This window comes from Kwoniella europaea, chromosome 2, assembly GCF_036810445.1.
Source record: "Kwoniella europaea PYCC6329 chromosome 2, complete sequence".
Lineage (NCBI taxonomy): Eukaryota > Fungi > Basidiomycota > Tremellomycetes > Tremellales > Cryptococcaceae > Kwoniella > Kwoniella europaea.
Window position 1 is genome coordinate 1,420,773 of NC_089488.1, and position 17,786 is coordinate 1,438,558.

At 46.0% G+C, this 17,786-nt stretch overlaps 5 protein-coding genes across 5 annotated transcripts; 1 reads left to right on the plus strand and 4 right to left on the minus strand.

Moving 5' to 3' along the window:
• Positions 1-633: 633 nt before the first annotated feature.
• On the minus strand, positions 634-3,132 carry V865_006865 (uncharacterized protein; the record flags this gene model as incomplete). The annotated part of the gene is made up of 7 exons (XM_066230622.1): positions 634-767; positions 828-1,494; positions 1,625-1,932; positions 2,028-2,274; positions 2,370-2,468; positions 2,612-2,740; positions 2,857-3,132. 7 exons carry the CDS (start codon positions 3,130-3,132, stop codon positions 634-636), a joined length of 1,860 nt encoding a protein of 619 aa, XP_066086719.1.
• A 426-nt stretch (positions 3,133-3,558) lies between these two features.
• On the plus strand, positions 3,559-4,232 carry V865_006866 (uncharacterized protein; the record flags this gene model as incomplete). The annotated part of the gene is made up of 4 exons (XM_066230623.1): positions 3,559-3,733; positions 3,826-3,953; positions 4,036-4,119; positions 4,185-4,232. The coding sequence occupies 4 exons, from the start codon at positions 3,559-3,561 to the stop codon at positions 4,230-4,232; spliced, it is 435 nt and encodes a 144-aa protein (XP_066086720.1).
• Positions 4,233-4,750: 518 nt separating this feature from the next.
• Positions 4,751-6,327, minus strand: V865_006867 (guanine nucleotide-binding protein subunit beta-like protein; the record flags this gene model as incomplete). The annotated part of the gene is made up of 5 exons (XM_066230624.1): positions 4,751-4,904; positions 4,971-5,236; positions 5,471-5,666; positions 5,911-6,130; positions 6,219-6,327. The coding sequence occupies 5 exons, from the start codon at positions 6,325-6,327 to the stop codon at positions 4,751-4,753; spliced, it is 945 nt and encodes a 314-aa protein (XP_066086721.1).
• A 3,515-nt stretch (positions 6,328-9,842) lies between these two features.
• V865_006868 (uncharacterized protein) lies at positions 9,843-10,492 on the minus strand (the record flags this gene model as incomplete). Its single annotated transcript, XM_066230625.1, has 2 exons — positions 9,843-10,381; positions 10,450-10,492. 2 exons carry the CDS (start codon positions 10,490-10,492, stop codon positions 9,843-9,845), a joined length of 582 nt encoding a protein of 193 aa, XP_066086722.1.
• Positions 10,493-10,940: 448 nt separating this feature from the next.
• On the minus strand, positions 10,941-17,478 carry V865_006869 (uncharacterized protein; the record flags this gene model as incomplete). The annotated part of the gene is made up of 32 exons (XM_066230626.1): positions 10,941-11,067; positions 11,133-11,238; positions 11,294-11,318; positions 11,382-11,460; positions 11,537-11,676; positions 11,768-11,982; positions 12,073-12,478; positions 12,544-12,623; positions 12,695-12,777; positions 12,837-12,873; positions 12,942-13,302; positions 13,367-13,410; positions 13,465-13,561; positions 13,633-13,719; positions 13,777-13,923; positions 14,010-14,083; positions 14,154-14,215; positions 14,278-14,298; positions 14,356-14,420; positions 14,473-14,517; positions 14,578-14,724; positions 14,866-14,915; positions 14,994-15,072; positions 15,143-15,534; positions 15,625-15,849; positions 15,910-15,928; positions 15,986-16,040; positions 16,102-16,250; positions 16,309-16,328; positions 16,413-16,633; positions 16,735-16,854; positions 16,928-17,478. The coding sequence occupies 32 exons, from the start codon at positions 17,476-17,478 to the stop codon at positions 10,941-10,943; spliced, it is 4,329 nt and encodes a 1,442-aa protein (XP_066086723.1).
• Positions 17,479-17,786: the final 308 nt, after the last annotated feature.

Genomic DNA, 17,786 nt, shown 5'->3' on the forward strand with positions numbered 1-17,786 from the left:
ATGTCAATACCAGCAAAGCAGAGCAAAGTCATGAAATGCAGACTGAGAGCACCTACCGATTGTATACATATTTCTGTTCGCATCTCCTGTCTCCTGAATACACGAATACGGTATGTGCACCCATTTCCTTTGAAAACAAAGCCAAAAGCCCCGTCTGTGGGTACAGGACAAGAGAGAGATCACTGTGATAAGGAAATATTGTACATATGATTTCATATGGTGGATGCATAGAGCATCAGACGCTGATCGATCTCGATAGAACTAGCAGCACTCTGTCAATGCCTTCTTACCGACTGAAAAGTCAGTGATTCTCCCATTGAAAGTGCTAAGGTAACATTATGACTTTTCACATGTGCAAAAGAGATCAATGATGCATATATCATGAAATGTGAATGATGCTTGTATCACCATAGAGATTATTATACGTGTGCACTTTTCCCCTTCTCTTCCCACTTTGAACTATTCTGATATTGTGATTATGAACATCGCTATTATGTGTACAAAAAGATGTTTGGTCCCCCCAAAAGGTGGATATAAAAGCTTTTGCTGAACGAGGTGTTGATGATGATGCTTGATTCCTTTATTCCTGGTTTCTCTCTGTTATCACCAGTGCTGATGAATCACTTCATGTGATTATGCCACAGCAGGTGTTTTGAGTAGACCTTGAGCTTGAGAAGGTTGTCGATGCTGTCTAGGTGGTTTATTTCCACCTTGTTGATTCTGATTTTGGTTCGTCCCTTCTCCATTAGGTCGATTACCTTTATGACCTACGCAATACACAAAAATCAGCTTGACCGCCTGTATAGGCTGGTAACTTGGAGGCTTACCAGGTCCACCTCGTCCTCTACCGCTCTGACCTCTTCCTCTACCACCATCACCTCTTCCACTTCCATTGACGTTGCCTCTACCTCTATTCGAAGGGGGTAGTATCTGTCTTCCAACCACTTGGAATCCATCTTCATCAATTGTAGGTTTAACAGGAGCCTTTTGAGTTTGATTCCTTCCTGAGGCATTTCGTCCACCTCTTCCTCCTCTACCATTTCCACCTCCATGACCTCTTTGTCCCTTTCCTTGTACGGGGATATCTTTAGGTTCAACAGCAGGTGGAGCAGGGACAGCATCACTCTCCACGGCTGTAGGCACCGCTACAGCAGATTCGGATACGTGTGCATTGGCAAGTTCGTTCTCCTGTATCAGAGCTATAGCCGGCTCCTCGTCCTCGGTAGGTACGGTCGTTTCCTCTACTTTACCTTGAGGTTCAGGTTGCTGAGCGGGAGTTTGCGGGCCGCTGGGTGGTAAAGCGAATGCTTGTCTGATGTGTGCTGCTTCAGTAGCTTCGTCCAGATCTTCATCAGCGGCCCAGTCGAACTTTCCAGAAGCAGTGAACGGTGCAGGAGCGGAAGAGTTGACTGGAGGTTGAGATGCAGGTTCGGTGTCGATAGGTGGAGGTGGGATGGTCGTGACTGGTTCCTGGGGAGGCTGGAAACCAGAAGTCTAAGAGTGAAGCAAATATATCAGCTCACGATCATAGATAAACAACACTCAGGGTCAGAAGCTCCGAATCACCACTTGACAACCTTACAGCAATACAAGCGAAATTGGGATGACAGAAAAATTCACACACCTGATCGGGTCTCAGACTAGGCACAATCTCAAACTCCTCTTCTTCAGCCAATTCATCCTCTTGTAAGAAGTTCAGGGCTCCTTGACCTGCTCCTGTCGTACCGTTCACTGAGGCGGGTGCAGTCGTGATCTCCTCTTCGTTTGCATCTCCATTCACTTCACCGTTGATTGAAGGCGCTTTTGACGCTGGCTCCTCTACCTCCGGTGCAGGTTGAGCTTCTTCCAGGTCCACTTCTTCGGGTGCAGCGTTCTCAGCGGGAAGAGAATCGGAGGCGGCGAGTAAGGCAAGTAGATGATGGATGTGATCATCTAGAAGATGCCAACATGTTAATTAGTTTGACATGAGAGAAGGACTATACCCTGAGAAGGTATTTCGTAGACGCCCAATGCGAACAAGGACTTACTCTCTTCGTCATCACCCGTTGAACCTTTTACCAATCCAGCAATAACCTCAACACCCCTATCTCCACCAGCGAGCAAATCATCGTACATCCTTCCTACACGCAATACATCCGTAGCTTGGACTTCATCTTGGAGATTCATGGGTAAATCCAATCTAGCGAAAGTTAGGTGTTCATGGTCGGAAGGACGGGCAGGATGGAGTAGACGATGAAGACGTAGGAAAATGGAAAGAGGCGTAGAAAGGGATGTCTGAGGAAAGAAAATGCAGAATCAGTCGCCTATACGTTAAACGGGTGATAGATAGACAAGCTCAACATTCTGGCTGAGGGGGATGTTCTACCCACTTGGAATTCTGTAATCTTGCCCGCTACTGATCCTTCAGCTTCTTGTCTGGCTTGTTCCTTCAGTTCTCTGAGCTTTCCAGCTTGTTCCAGTTCTACGGGCTATCATGTGAAGTGGCATCATCAGTATAGACCCTGCAAAGTATAAACACCGTCCGGTTCTCTTCTTGTCCCATCCTCAAGGGAAAGGCCTTCTATTCCATTCTCTAAATGACGACAACCCGGTAATATATCGAGTCACTCACCTCCACTTGCTTTGAAAGATCTTCCAATTCTTTGTAAACATTTTCCAAAGTTGGTAAACTACTTATCGCAGCTTTTTGGTCGGCATTGAGAGTCTCATGAGGTTGTGAGGCATATCCCCTGAATCGTTGCTGAAAGGTCACGAAAAAAAAAATGTCAGCTCGTGTGTACTTCCCACAGCCGTCCGATCAAAGGATTACTATTGCTTTGGTGTTGATCACTGCTCAGATGATATGACTACACTCACGAGCTTCTTGGTCAACTGCCTCATCCTCTTAGCTATCACTTCTTCCACCGGCCCCTTCTCCTTACTTCCACTGCCGTTCACAGCGGGAACAGCAGCCGTCACTTCGTCCTGAGGTTGAGCTGCCGGGCTGGAAGCAGCCTCTTCAGCTGTGACAGGCGCTTCGTCTGACTTCGCGGTCGGCTTCTTCCTGTTCCGCTTAGGTTTGGCAGTCGACGATAAAGCTGCTCCGGGGATGGGAGTGGAGGAAGTGGAAGTGGAAGGTGGTGGAGATGACATCATTGGTGGTCTTTGTGGGCTCGTGCAGTTCGAGTCGGTAGGAGCTGGGAAGGTCGCTTCGCAGGTTTCTGATACAGGATACTATGTTTGGGTGATCGATGGCAGGATGATAGGATGATGAACCATTCTATTCTATTCCTATGGACTCGACGGTTCATCCATCCTCGTAGATAACCGAGGGCACCGACCATGACCACCCGAGCTGCCACTCGGTCGAAATGCCGTCATCAGGGAGAGCCTGGTGCACCGGCGTTTCATTCGCGCGCGACACGCCCATGGATCTCGCGTGGCAGATCACCGATAGTGATACTCTCGTTACAAGCTGAAAGTCAACCTCAGCGAACATTATTTTATTCGTCATGAGAAATCAACATTCCTCATAAAGATCATCGGATTTACTGTTAAAACAAACTGGAAACCCATACCATGTCCAATTTCCAACTGCCTCAAGGATTCAGACCAGCTTCAGGCGGACCAAGCGGAGGGAACAATGGGCCATCCCCTGAGGAGAGAGAGGCAGCCGAAGCTAGGGCGAGACAGGCAGAGGAAATGAAGAGGACCATGATTGCTGCCATGTTGGAACCCGCTGCTAGGGAGCGATGTGAGCTCCCATATTTACTCAGCCGATATCGCTGCAATAGCTTGATACACCCGGGAGTGGGTCTTGGCTGATACATGTATGCTCATCTTTAGTATCTCGAATATCCCTTACCCGACCACAACTGGCAGCGCAAGTGGAAGATTTACTGGTAAGGATGGGACAGCAAGGTCAGATTAGAGGTCAAGTGACGGATGAAGCTTTGAAAGGGTTATTGGAACAGGTGAATGTCTCCTCCTCACCATTTGTATAGCGTAGTATCTAATACCTGGAAAACAATAGCTGACTTGACATTATTTCACTAGGTATCTAACCCACCTCCCAGTAAGAATACAACACCAGCTGTATCCGCTGGAGGAAGGACAAAATCGCTGGGTGGTGGTATAACTGTGAGTGCACATCACTACTTGGAATATCATTCCCTTTTCAAACGACTCAAGGAAACGCATTGCAGATCCAACGTAAACGAGACGATTCAGATTCGGACGAATACGATTTATAGTCCGTCATAATGCTTTCTGTCAGAACTCCAAACACGGATATATCAACCTCGCGATCTTTTCAGTGAGATAATATATTCTTCCATTGAAACGGATCTCATGTCCAACCATACTGGGTCTTTTGTACATTCTCGTATCATATATACCATTCATAATGTATATCCACTTATAATGTAATTCAAGTTTCATATGACCTAATTCTCATTGTCAAGGTACTACCATTCAGATATGGAAAATCAATCCGCATGGAGGTGTAGATAGCATTAATGTGGTTCAGACATATGGATTGAGATATACCCATATGGCGTAACGACTCTCAAAACGCAACCGACCGTCTCTTCAAGGAAATTCGACGTGAGCGGCAAGAGATTTTACGGGATGAGCCTGAGCATTGGACAAAACGCAACGAAACAAGTGATAAACATAATATGTTATATCCAGTGATCATCTGCATGCAAAGTTGTACAAGCAAACCTCTCATATAGACCCATCCCACAATAGATTATTTGATTAATTCTATTTATACGACAACAACCCAGACTCTAACGAGGTTGTCTGAGAAACCAGCGAAAAGAGTTTGACCATCAGCGGACCAAGCGAGAGAAGTACATTCGGGTTTTCGAGCTTTGTCGGAGAGACCGTCAAAGTCTGGTCGGAGGTCATCGACGATTGATCTGGAACAAGACAGCGCAATCAGCAAGACTCGTAGGGTGGAAAGGAGGTACGCGTTGTTTACTCACTTGGATTCAAGGTCGAAGATCTTGATGGAAGAGGAGGTAGCAGCACAGAGCCAGTATCGGTTAGGGGAGAAGACAAGGGCGTTGACGACATCTCCGGCATCGAGGGAGTAAAGGTGTTTACCATCGTTCAAGTCCCAAAGCATGGTGATACCATCTTTACCACCTGAAGCAGCGAGAGATCCGTCGGGAGAGACAGCGAGGGTGTTGATGTATCCGGTGTGACCGTAGTGGTTGGTCTTGAGCTTACACTTGGAAAGTTCCCAAACCTAGTTGCCAATACCCAGAAGATCAGCAACTTGTCTTACTCAGTGACCAAGTTAAGTAAGAAAGTTGATAATGATAAAAGAAAGATCAGAGATCTTGGTGGAAAAGATTGTCTCATCGGGTCTGTTTCACCCCTCTGAAGTAGCAAATATATATAGATCGCATCATGTCGATGAGGTAGGAACAAATGAAGGAGAAGAGGTTGTGGATAAAAAGATGACGAATTTCCCACTCACCTTGACGGTCTTGTCCCAACCGGCAGATACGATGACAGGGATAACGGGGTTAGGGGAGAATCGAACACATGAAACCCATTCGGAGTGACCATCTTCGGTGATGTTGAATTTACATTCACCGAGGGTGTTCCAGAGCTTGATAGTTCGGTCTCGGGAAGCGGAGACGATTTGTCGGTTGTCAGCGGAGAATGAGACGCTGTAAGGGGAGTAGTCAGTCAGTATGATTGTCTCGTGTAACAGCGTTGTTCCCCTTCCGAACTCCCGCTGCCTCTTTACATTTCCATCTCAACCAAATTTTGTGCGTGCGAACATCTGTTTATAGACAAGCAAAGAGACAGTTCCGTGGCGGCATTACTCCTGCAATGCCCCAGCTCTGACAGCACCAATCCTGATATCTACTCTTTCCTCTTTCCTCAATATATGGAAAATCTCAAACTCACGAAAGAACATCACCAGTGTGTCCAACGAATTTTCTTGTGGTCAAACCGGTGTTCAAGTCCCATAATCTGAGGGTGTGGTCCCACGATGAGGAAAGAGCGAATTGACCATCGGATGAGATGACCACATCAGATACAAAGTGGTTGTGTCCGTGGAGGATCTTTTTGGGGAAACCGAAAGATCCATCATCTCGAGTGAGTTGCCAGACGATGATGGTCTTGTCTATTCATACGAACAAACAAAGTTGTCAGCCTACATTCGCCTTCTACTTTCTTCCTATCCTATTATTCAACCTAAGAACCAAACCCACCCCTAGAAGCGGTCAAGATCATGTCTGGGTTTTCACTTGAAGTAGCGATGGCGGTGATCCAGCCGGAGTGGCCGGCGAGGGTACCCTTGAATACGAGAGGCTCAGCCATTTTGTCGTGTCGATGATGATGGATATGTATTAAAGGTTTCTTTTTGGGGATTGAAGCTATAAGATATAGCGATTGGAGGTTTTCGACAAAGTCGTCTGCAGGTACCAGTGGATGAAAGTGCAAAAGCGTGAAAACTGAACAATTCAGGGCAATTCGATTTTTTGGTATACTTTCGCCACTATTGACGAAAATGTCGATCACAGAATAAAACGCCGAATTCCCGAGCTGAGGAATTAGGTCGGTGGAGGTGGTCCATCCATCTGGCAGGCATTTTCAAACGATGTGACTGCTGTAGCATAGCTAGCTCATATCTATTGTCCCTCGACATCGGATTGTTTCAATGTCGTTCCCTAGGACACAAGCGTCATGCAATCCGGAATATTTTTCACGCCATGATACGTTTCGCCTCGATGACGTACGAGGAAGGATTCTCCTTTCATGGAACTGTAAGGGATGGTGTCCCGACTATCCCTCGACCAGACCTAGGAAACAAGGAGATTTTACCTGATGAACATTGACTCCGGCTTTGCTCTATCTTTTTTCCACTCTTCATCCATCAACCATTCTCACAATGAGTCAAGCGGATACTAATACCAAAGACGCTGACACGAAAGCTACCATCCAGGATTGGCGAGAAAACATCACTGATCCATCCGAAGGAACTGACACCGTACATACTAATCAGGGTGAGCCATCCAATATCTCTCAGCCAGAAGCAAGTCATCAGAGACTATTTGCAGATGACAAATGGGATAATCGATCATTGAATCAATCGACATTCCCAGGGAGAGGAACCACCCAACGACTACCAACGGAAGCCGCTGCACCCTCCGTTTACCAATCTCAATATAATTCTCATAGCCAGCCTGAGTACCGTGCAGCCTCGACTTCAGCTCTCCGACAGGAGCAATCTAGGAGTCGCAGTCGGACAACGATAATGGGAGTCCCAGGATGGCTATTCTATGGGGCACTAGTTTGTGGATCGTGTGTCTCCGTCATCAAGAAAGCGGGTACGTTCGCAGTGGGTTACTGTTGTGTAGGGCCATGCTGCTGTTTAGATCACTATTGTGGGTGTGGGATCTGTGAGAAGTGTAATCCTCTTGGATAAAGGGGGTAATTACCAGTTTCACAATACAAACAGGTTAATGAAAGTGGAGGCTGATCCGAAGTATGCAAGTGAAATATGCGAAGTATGTCAATTGTATGCATGTCTTCTCGTGGTTTTAAGAGCTCAACACGTCCATTCGGTCAAAAAACAAGTCTGGTATCTTCACTCTCATACTAAACGTAGAAGGCACCCACCTTTGTCGGCTTGGATGGTCGTTCTTTTGACGTTGAGCGAGGACATCCTTCGCAAGTATTTGTGTTTGTCTCTTTAGGACATCGATTTTATCCATATTTACCCTTGGTTCCATATGCCTTATACGGTTTCATACCAGTACATTGCTTCTTGACAGACGCACACGCTATACATATCTCGTCCAGGGTGTCATGGCATCCAAGCAAGATAACACCTCACAAGCTGCGGCTGACTGCTGACTTCAGCCGCAGCTTGTCTCTCCCGCACCTACAGCATCTGCAGTATCTGATGCCCAATCTACGGAGGCGACCATCAAAGACACCAGGACTCTTGATGACTATCTCAAAATCCTACAAAGAGATATAACAGTACCCTACGGGGAAAGAAGCACTTTGAACCAAATGATATATTCCGCTCCTGATCAGAATACGAATACAACAACGGGAGTGGCAAATACAACATCCTTCGACCAATGTATCAGTTGCTTTGGTTGTACCGCATCAGGAGGTTGGTCCTGTAACAAACATGTGGGATGTGCTTGCCGCGGTACTGCTCTTATCATTGGCGCTTGTGGGATTTGTACGTACGAAACTTGCGTTAGTTGTGGGACTTCCATGTGTGGGGGCTGTGGTCGTGAGGTCCCATAGCCATGTGACACTCTGATACTGTACAGTCGTACAGTATTTATGAGTAACCTGTTGATGTTATTTTGAGAATTGACTCTCCTTTGCATGTATGCTTTCATGACAGAGGGCCACTCTTGATGAATCGAGTATATCGCCCTTATTGCAGTACAAGGATCGATTGGAAAGTGTATACACGTCACTCGAGGAAGTGGCACAGTGATATCCCTGCGAATCTAACTCTTAGCATATACATAGCTTCTCATGCTCACAAAGGGTCGTGGAACTATACTCTTCCCAAGCAATACGCTTCTACAGTAGACATCCTATCCATCAAAGGTTATGTTGAGAGGTGAAAGCTGAAGAAGTATACCCACAAGGTCATATGACGTCTCTTCCTTTATGGAAAAACGGGTAGTGGCATTTTTATCGAAGGGGGGCCATCGCCTGTACTTCGAGATCATGACGCTCGTCCGCTCCAGATTCCCAAAAAGAAACTTCCTGTCTGTTGTTCTATTAAAAAATCAAACGCATGACTTGGGGCAAATTCCCGCGCCATTTTGGATCCTGGCCTGTATATAACCTACCAAGGGAGTAGGAAAGTAGTGGAATAAGGAATTTTTTATCGTAATTGATTCATCCTCTCCGATTCATCTTACCAATCAGACAAGTCTAGGTCCCTAGTACGAAATGTTCAGCGAAGAAAGCAAACCTGGAAAGAGTCACACAGACGTTCGATCCAGAGCTGAGGTATCAAATGAAACCAGTGAGGCTTCGCGTAGCGCCACAGAAGATACCAGCAAAGATGCAGAAGATCGTACTCGAACAAGTAAAGATGAAGATACTCAACGGGCTGACCCCACAGTGGAACCAACCAGCGAGACCCATCAAGCTCATACGAGGTCCACCATTTGGGGGGATGATCCCTTCTTTTGTAATGGGTATAACACTCGATTCACCGGTCCAGAAGGCGATAGATTCCTCAGTGGACCGCGACCATTCGGTCTCGCAGGGTACCACTCCCATTCCTCCCATATGAACTATACACCAGGGGTAGGAGGCGATGGTAATGGTAGCATCAGACCTTTTAGCTTTGGTCCTGGTGCTGTAAGCCAGAGTACTCGGCCTCTCACTACCGGAGAGAAGGTGATGCAAGCCATCTGTTGTCCATGCACCACACTTTGTTTGCTGCTGTACCACTTGTCTAGGTGGCGGTGTGGTTGCTGGAGCGAGTGCGTATCTTTGGAAGAGGGACGACGAATAGTTGAGACTACCAGAAAGTAGGTTTGAATCATGAATTAACAATACTCAGGATTCAGGCGGATGGTAGGATTGAGGATATCATACCATGCATGAGGATGTGGAGAGCTTTGCAGCCTGCCGAAGTCGCATCTGTGAGCATTCGCAATGACTGGTTATATCTAGTGAGCTCCGGCAGCTGTCCCATCGGTTGTATGTTCAAGATAGACACAGTGATTTAGGATCGGGATTATCATCCATGTGGTGATATAACGTACAAATGGATATGTTGACAATCAAATTCTTTGATTTCCTACATTTCCACCTCTCTTCTTCTTTGGCTTTGAGTCTGATCAACTCAATTTCTCTCTTCCAACCACCTCCCACTTCTCAGCAGTCCCTACACAGCTCACAATAGCGATCTCCCCGATTTCTACCTTTCCTAATTCTCCTATTTTCTCGTTCGCAATCTTTGCAATTTCATCTCTCCTCTTGGGACTGACTCCACCATAGAACAGACTTAGATGAGGGAAATATTCAGGCAAGTTCTTAAGGGCGAACACATCCTCCACTGCTTCTCGCAAGCTTGAGAGAGCTTCGTTGGGAAGATTGACGGGAGCCAAGACCGATTGATAGTACTTGTCTCCCTTTTGAGCTGGATTGAGATCGACTGTAAATTTTTCCAGAGAGTGCTTGGATGAAGTGGTTTTGATGGCTTGTTTAACGCCCGCATGGATATCGCGCAGTCTGGTGGACAGAGGGATTGGGTGGATGAGGGTGATATGGGGTGAGAAGACTGGTGAGGGTTGTTCGAGAGATGCGAGGTCGGTAATCAGGTTTTGGAACTTCTCGCTTTGCTCGGGTACTGTAGGGACAAGCCATAGTGCATAGGCTTAACCATATATCAGCCATTGGTGAAAGGTATATCAAAGGAGCAATTTCGTAGAGTTAACTACTCACCTGCTAGAGGGGGCGCAGCTGGGTCTTTGGTAGCGTCTGACATCTTGTACTCGCAGAAGTTTGAAATATCTAGTAGACGAAGAACGTAGGATAATCTGATGGCATTACTGGCTGCTCCAAACCGTTGCGACGCGGCGGGAAGCTAGGTTCTCTTATTTCTGTAAAAGATGGTGGCTATCACAGCTATCACGGAGATGTCGGTCTAGTTGGACTGCATAGTGACCAGTCTAAGAGCACCCAATTCATAAGCTTCAGAGATTTGGATTGAATTCTGTGTGAGTTTGACGTCAGAATCGTCATCGATAAGATCTAGAGTTTGACGGCCATCTCCGCTCGAACATCTTCTTTTGTGGTGGCACGATGAGCAGAATGCATGATGGCTTTCGATGCGGGATAATGCAGATATTCTACGAGATGACACTAGCACAACATGTATAAAATGCAATATGGTTACACCAATCTATTCTGGGTCCTTTCATATCTCAAAATAATCATCGTAATCCACCGACTCTACCAGCAAGGTTCAGCCAAGCGACTACCCTCCACGCTACAGCGATCGCAACCATGATCCCCATGTACCTAGCAGTGTTAAGATCATTCCAGCCGAAAAGAGCCAACCTTTCGGTATGCATGCCCTATATTCAGCTATCTTCATCGATCGACAATTGGGTTCAAGAACTTACAACTGTTCTCCACTTTGAGCTACACAAGCACCGGATGATATCTCATCTTGACTACAATTGAACACTAGTCCGACCGATTCATTGATAATCTGTATTCGAGTTGCAGCTGTTTCCAGGAAGTGTCAATAGTGTTTCTCAAATATCTATTGATGATATCTCACCTTTCACACAAGTTCCCCAAGCAAGCTGTAGAAAATTATGAAGTATCCGGTCAGCTGACAATCGACGATAGAAGAGATACTGACTTACCCCAGCCAGCCAGGTTGGTACACTCAACGATATCACTCCACTGACTTGTCCGATCATTGATAATATAGTTGAAACGACGCTACGAATACGGAGTGGAAAGGATATATGAGCCAAGATGACGGAAAGGAGTAGTCGCAGTTGACCGACGAACTCACGTTACGGTCAATCCCTCGGTTTGGATCCAGCTACCAAATATCATAGCGAAACTTTCACCCATGTTGACCATTGCCCAGATGGTTATCGCGAACTGGAAGTATATCCGTACGGAAGTTTGCATACCCACCCCAATGTTCATCTGTCACGTCAAAAGCATTATAAACATGGAGGTCGAGGTTGAAGCTCCTGAAATGGTCCGAGGAGTTGTCAAAAGAATTGTGAGCACTCACGATGGCGGCATATCCGAATCCTCCAGCTAGCTCGAAGCCCATTTCAACCAGAGTGTAAGTAATGACAAAGGTGGCCGGTGAATATCTCGCACTTGATTTAGCTTCGTGCAAATACAGGTTTCTATCCGCCGGAAAAATCGCCATAGCGTTCAATAGACCGACAAAAGCGATTGCCGAAGTGGATTCGATAGTTATACCGATCCGATCTTGAGCACCTGCAGAGTATAGAGAGGAGAGGGAGCGCATCAGTTAACAGCCGCTAGGATTGAGATGTTATAGTATAGCGAAGCATGATTCTCACTCACCTGATGGACCATGATTCAACCTTTGAAAGAACAGTATGAACATTCCACCCAGCAAAGGTGTCTGAACCAATCTATTGAAGAATACATCTTTCCTTCTCCAGAGATTCTTCCAATGACGTTCCAACACGACTGGCAGGGCGACTCTCATAGAAGTCGTTCCTCCACCTCGCGGTAGTACTTGTGACGTTTTACCTTTCTCCGATTCCTCCCCGTTCTCCTTGCTGGTATGAAACGACCATCGGGAGGTTAAATTCCGTACTCGAGATAAGGAGGTTTCGTATCCTTGAGGTCGGGGATCGACAGATACCAGATCCAACAAGTGATCGGCTGGATTAAAGAATTCGGATGGCATGGGATGTCCGATAGAACCAAAGTATTCAACAGCCTCGGATCGTTTACCGTTGAACTATCGTCAAGTAAGCTCGATACCGCACCATTGCTGCATGGGGGTCACGCAAAGATGCGACTCACAGCTACTACTCCACCTTTCGCTAAGAGCGTGACATTATCTGCTAATTTCCATATATCACTACGAGGTTGATGAATTGTAGCTGTATCACAGATCGTTAAGTACTTTCACCTAGGACCCAGATTCATACGATACTCTGGAGACGAGACGAACCTATGACTGTCCTTCCAGTAGCAGCGATGTCACGCAGTACTTGCATGACACTCAAAGCAATACTTGCATCTAAACCCGACGTGCTAACACAAACAACTCCATTTCAGTCTCATTGTTCAGGCTGTTTGGAAAACAAACTTACGGTTCATCAACTACCAGTACAGCCGGGTCATTGATCACTATCACCCATCTTACCATCAGCAACCGTCCATCCACGAAGTATTGTATAGTCTTGGTGTATGCTCACTCTGCACAGCCAGACTCAGTCTTCTTTTCTCGCCCCCACTAATCCCTTTCAATAACTGTCCACCGACCGGTAAATCCGCACAATCCTTCAACCCCAACATCTTCAGGACCGTCTCCGCTCGTGCGATCTTCTGTTTTCTAGGCATCTTATCCGGTAATCGAAGTATGGCTGCATACGTGAGTGTTTCTCTGACGGTTAGAGAGGGTAGATGCCAGTCATCGTCTTGCTCTACAAATGCCACATTGGACTGTGAAGCTTGAGAGGCCACTTCGCCTGCAAAGAGTAGTGAGCCGGAATGAGTGAATCGGGATAAGGGACCGGGATTCAGAGAACGTCCGGCGATAAGTTGTAATAATGTTGACTGAGATCGCCTCCATCAGCTTTAACCCTATTGAGAATACACTGGGGGACGGATGACATCTCACCTTTCCTGCACCTGATGGTCCTAGTATGGCAGATATTTCTCCAGCTATATGCACATATTCAGCGACATCTTTCGCCAGGATCAGTAGCTGGGACTGACCTGGAAAATTCACGGAGACATCGTTGAGGATGATCTTGCTCTTATCTTTCACAGCTCCTCGACCTTTCCTCTCCCATGTCAAAGTAAGGTTCTTGACCTATCATTTGTCAAGTATCATTCGACCTGTCAGGTTTTTCCATCTCCAAGAGGCATATTCAATGCACTTACGGCTACATCGATCTTGTCTCTCGTCATGTGACTTTCCATCACATCCGTCCCTTTACCTCTGTTATGACTCTCGATCTCGGATGCATGCTGAAAAGAGGACAGTTCAGTATGGATAGTGATGTGCTTATATGTAGATCAACTCACTTTCACACCTCCGGCAGGATATATCCATAAAATGAAGCAGGCCAGCGCATATTCCGCCACTGTCACACCAATTAACCCTCCGAACCAAGCACCAATGTTGATCGATGCATTGAAATTTAGACCATTGAGAACGTTGTTTCCATCGCACTGATAAGTTGGAGTCGTATCAGCATTCATCGATTTTGCAGGTGGGCAGTTGAAGAGTAGAGATGAGCTTTGTGATCGGGACATACCTGATTGAGATTGGCAGCTGAATCCTGAGGACAATCAAAAACACGGTCCTTAAATTGGGTGGTGGCGATTATACCTAATTATCAATAATAGTCATTAGCCTCGATCACATCCCATCAGTTCTCAGAGGGAAAAAAGCAACTTACGAAAAGAGTAGAAATATGGACTAAGCCAGCGTATCCAGGCGACATAGGCAGGAACATGTGTTCTTAACGATCGATATCAGTACTTGGATTTGCTCCATCGGTGGTAGGTCGAGGAGAAGCTTACACAATGAAACCGGAACTCATACTGCGACACGATGTTAGCCTCGATCTGTCATGAAAGGGCAGGGTGGTAGATACTTACATCATAAAGAGGTTGAACGCATTGCCAACTAAGGAAGCAGCAGAGAAGGATCTAAGAAGGGATGCCTATGGAGTATCGATGATCAGTGTGGATCAAAGGGGGAATGATGCGACTTACCGAGACCAAAGATAATCCTTGAGTAGCAAATTGAACCAAGATGGTCTATGATCATGGATTAGCAGAACATTTCTGGTGAGAGTGGTTTATCTGGGTTTCACTTACCGAAGCGATTGACGTGAACAGCCTCGCAGCTAAATCTTCCGTTCTCAACCTCGAAATGAAATATACTAATACAACATAGATGGTAGGTGACAATATACTGGGTAGGAGGTATGAGATGAAGTCCGATATAATATATGGCGTAACATCCTATTTCGAGGCTCAATTATCAGTGTCTGAGATAAAAGAAAGCAGAAACGCGATGCGAAGTCTCACGTAAAGTCGGTCCTAGTAGAAGATCAACAATAAGCTCGTCGCCTCATTCAGTGAGTACTCTAGCTTCTGACTTACTTCTCGTTCACGGTCGAAAATGATCAAGTCGGTACAGAACTTATATATCCCTTAAATTAAGGAGAAAAATGAAGACTTTAAGTATCCGCAAATCCTCTCGAGGCAGGATTCTGAAACGTATCACTTACAAAACACTTGCTGCAAGTAGAAAACACCTGGGATCAACTGGAAACTCAAGTTTTTCAAGCTCTGAATACCTGTAGGAGTCTACATTCACCATACCAACGTCAGCGTTCCGATCTAGTCTCCAGTCTCCGGTGTGATATCATTCACTCACTTCAGGTAACCTGTAATAGGTGACGCCGATAATTACACCCAGTACGATCGCCTGAACCAAGAAACCGACTAGTTGAGGTACGTTTCTGTACACGTTCCGATGTGCTCTAGCGGTAAGCACGACAGTCTGTTTCCATAATCCAGGTCTTTTCTCGTCCCTTGCATCTAAGGATGATCCACCATTCTCAATTCCAGTATTCTCTACAATGTCGTTAGATTGAGAATGTCGAACTTCGGAGATTGAGGAGTCAATCGAGCTTTTGGACAATCGATTTTCGAAATGATTCGGTGATCTGGATTTCCAAGCGTTCACTAGACTAGATACGCGGGATCGAGAGGTTTCTTCTGCTTCGGGGGTACGGTTGTCAATGGTGGAAACATCAATTAGGAAATCTACAAAGGATCAAAACAGATCAAAATCAGCATCTCCAAGCCGAAAACATGACATGATGTTTGAACGCTGAACACAAGAGGTTGGCTCACCTAACGGATTCACACCCTTCTCCACATGTTCTCCTAAACTTCCAAACCATCCCAGACAATCGCTCCTCAAGCCAGAATATACTATTTCACCTTTCGATAATAACGCAATCCGATCGAATATATCAAATGCGTCTGATCGAGGTGCGTGTATGGATAGAATGACCGTTCGTCCTCGTCGAGCAAGATGCGAGAGCGTGAGAAGGAGGAGATAGGATGTGAAGGCATCTATGATGAGAGATTTTCAGTTTCGGTTCACGATAAATTGCAAAGACGCAATTAACTAACCCAGACCTGAGGTGGGTTCCTGTCAATCTCGAGATCATCAGCATAAGGGATGTTTGGGAAATGCAACTAGACTCACATCAAGTATCAGTACACTAGGTAATGTGACCAATACACATCCAATGGACAGTCGTCTGACAACCAATATCTCCATTCAGCATACCCTTTTCCCACCCATGCATCTGTCTGACTCACCGTTTTTCTCCACCTGAGATACCTTTCCTCAAAGGTCCTCCAACGACAGTATCAGCGGCATCTCTCAATCCAAGCTCGTCTATCGTCTGATCCACAATGTGGGTTATAGCTTCGTCCGAGAGTGAAGTGGGCAATCGCAATTTCGCAGCCTAATCCGATATCAGATATCAATTTCCATTCCAATTCGGGAAAGTGGGATATGCTTACATATGTTAGAGTTTCTCGCACTATGATTATATGTCAATCGATATCAATCAGTATATCTCTATTCTAACGATGCAAGAAAGAAGAGGGTCAAACTTGACTCGTACCCGTCAAACATTCTACTAGATAATCCTGTTGTCGTACAAAACCTATTCGCCTTTTCACTTCACTCTTACCCAGCTTCTGACCCCTGACAGCCGTCTGGGAAGTTGATATTTGGGAGTTAGCGGCGTAGTAAGCTACTTGGCCGGATTGAGTTGGTAAGCCAGATAGTCGATGGGCGATTGCGTTGAGTAATGTGGTCTTTCCTGATCCGGATCCGCCGAGACTACATCAAACAAGGGGGAGAGTCAGGACATTGTCAATAGTAGGGAGATGGGAAGATTGGTTCAGTATACAAATTGAAGATGGATTGACGATCCCACTCACATAGCTAAGACTTCCCCACTACGACATTCACATCCTACATCTTTCAAGATCCACTTCTTCTTCGGTTTATCTTCACCTATCGCGGCAGGCTGTTTCTGGCGGAAGAAACTTGGTTTCCATCTGCGCCGCATTAAATTAGTCCAGGTCAGCCGTCTGACCCATGTGGCCAGGAGGATAAGAGGATGTTACATACGGGATGACTTTCTTATCAGGTACACCTATCGTCAGACCTTCCACAGAGAGATGGAATGGTAGCGGCGGAGGTAAGTTGAGTAGAGCATTGACATCGTTCGATTGGGAGATGGCGATGTCATGGTTCGATGGGAGAGGTTGCAATTCATGGGTTTCCGGATTTGATCGGCTGATATGATCGATTGTGGGAGATCGCCGGGGAGATATACCATTGGCTGAAGGCAGATGGGATGTGGAAGATTGCTTTTCAGCCATGACAAGAAAATGTTGCTGGGGCGCACCATCGTTACCCTTGTCCGACCAATCTTCTAAATCATCCTGCTTGTTCGATGATACTGGCTGCTCCAATTTTCTGTCACTCGGACCTGCTTCGAGACCGTCAGACAGTCTGTCTCTTACAGATGGACCATTCCCCAAAGCTTCATCACCTGAAAGACGACTTGGTGAGATAACAGGTTGGTCGATGGGTGGTCCTAAGATTGGTATCGTCCTAGAAGGTCCTGCAACTCCTTCGTCATATGCATTTTCTTGATGATCAAGTCTATCTGACATTGCTATTCTTGGCTACATAAGACCGTAGAGTAAGCTCAGGCTGTGTACATTATCCAATTCACAGTCATACTCGTCGTGACAGGATCCCCCGCTCAATTCACTCACATCACGATAATCAAAGATCGAACCAAACAAACGCGATCCTCCACTTGATAACTCGAATTCTATTGATCGTTTTCTGACGCTCTTTGCAACACACTGGCTCCGGCTGAACGTCTCTATATACAAGTCTTGGATGTTGACATGGTAAGAACAAGCAACAGAGCCCATCCAACGCTTTTGACAAGCTGACCCAAGAATGTCCAGAG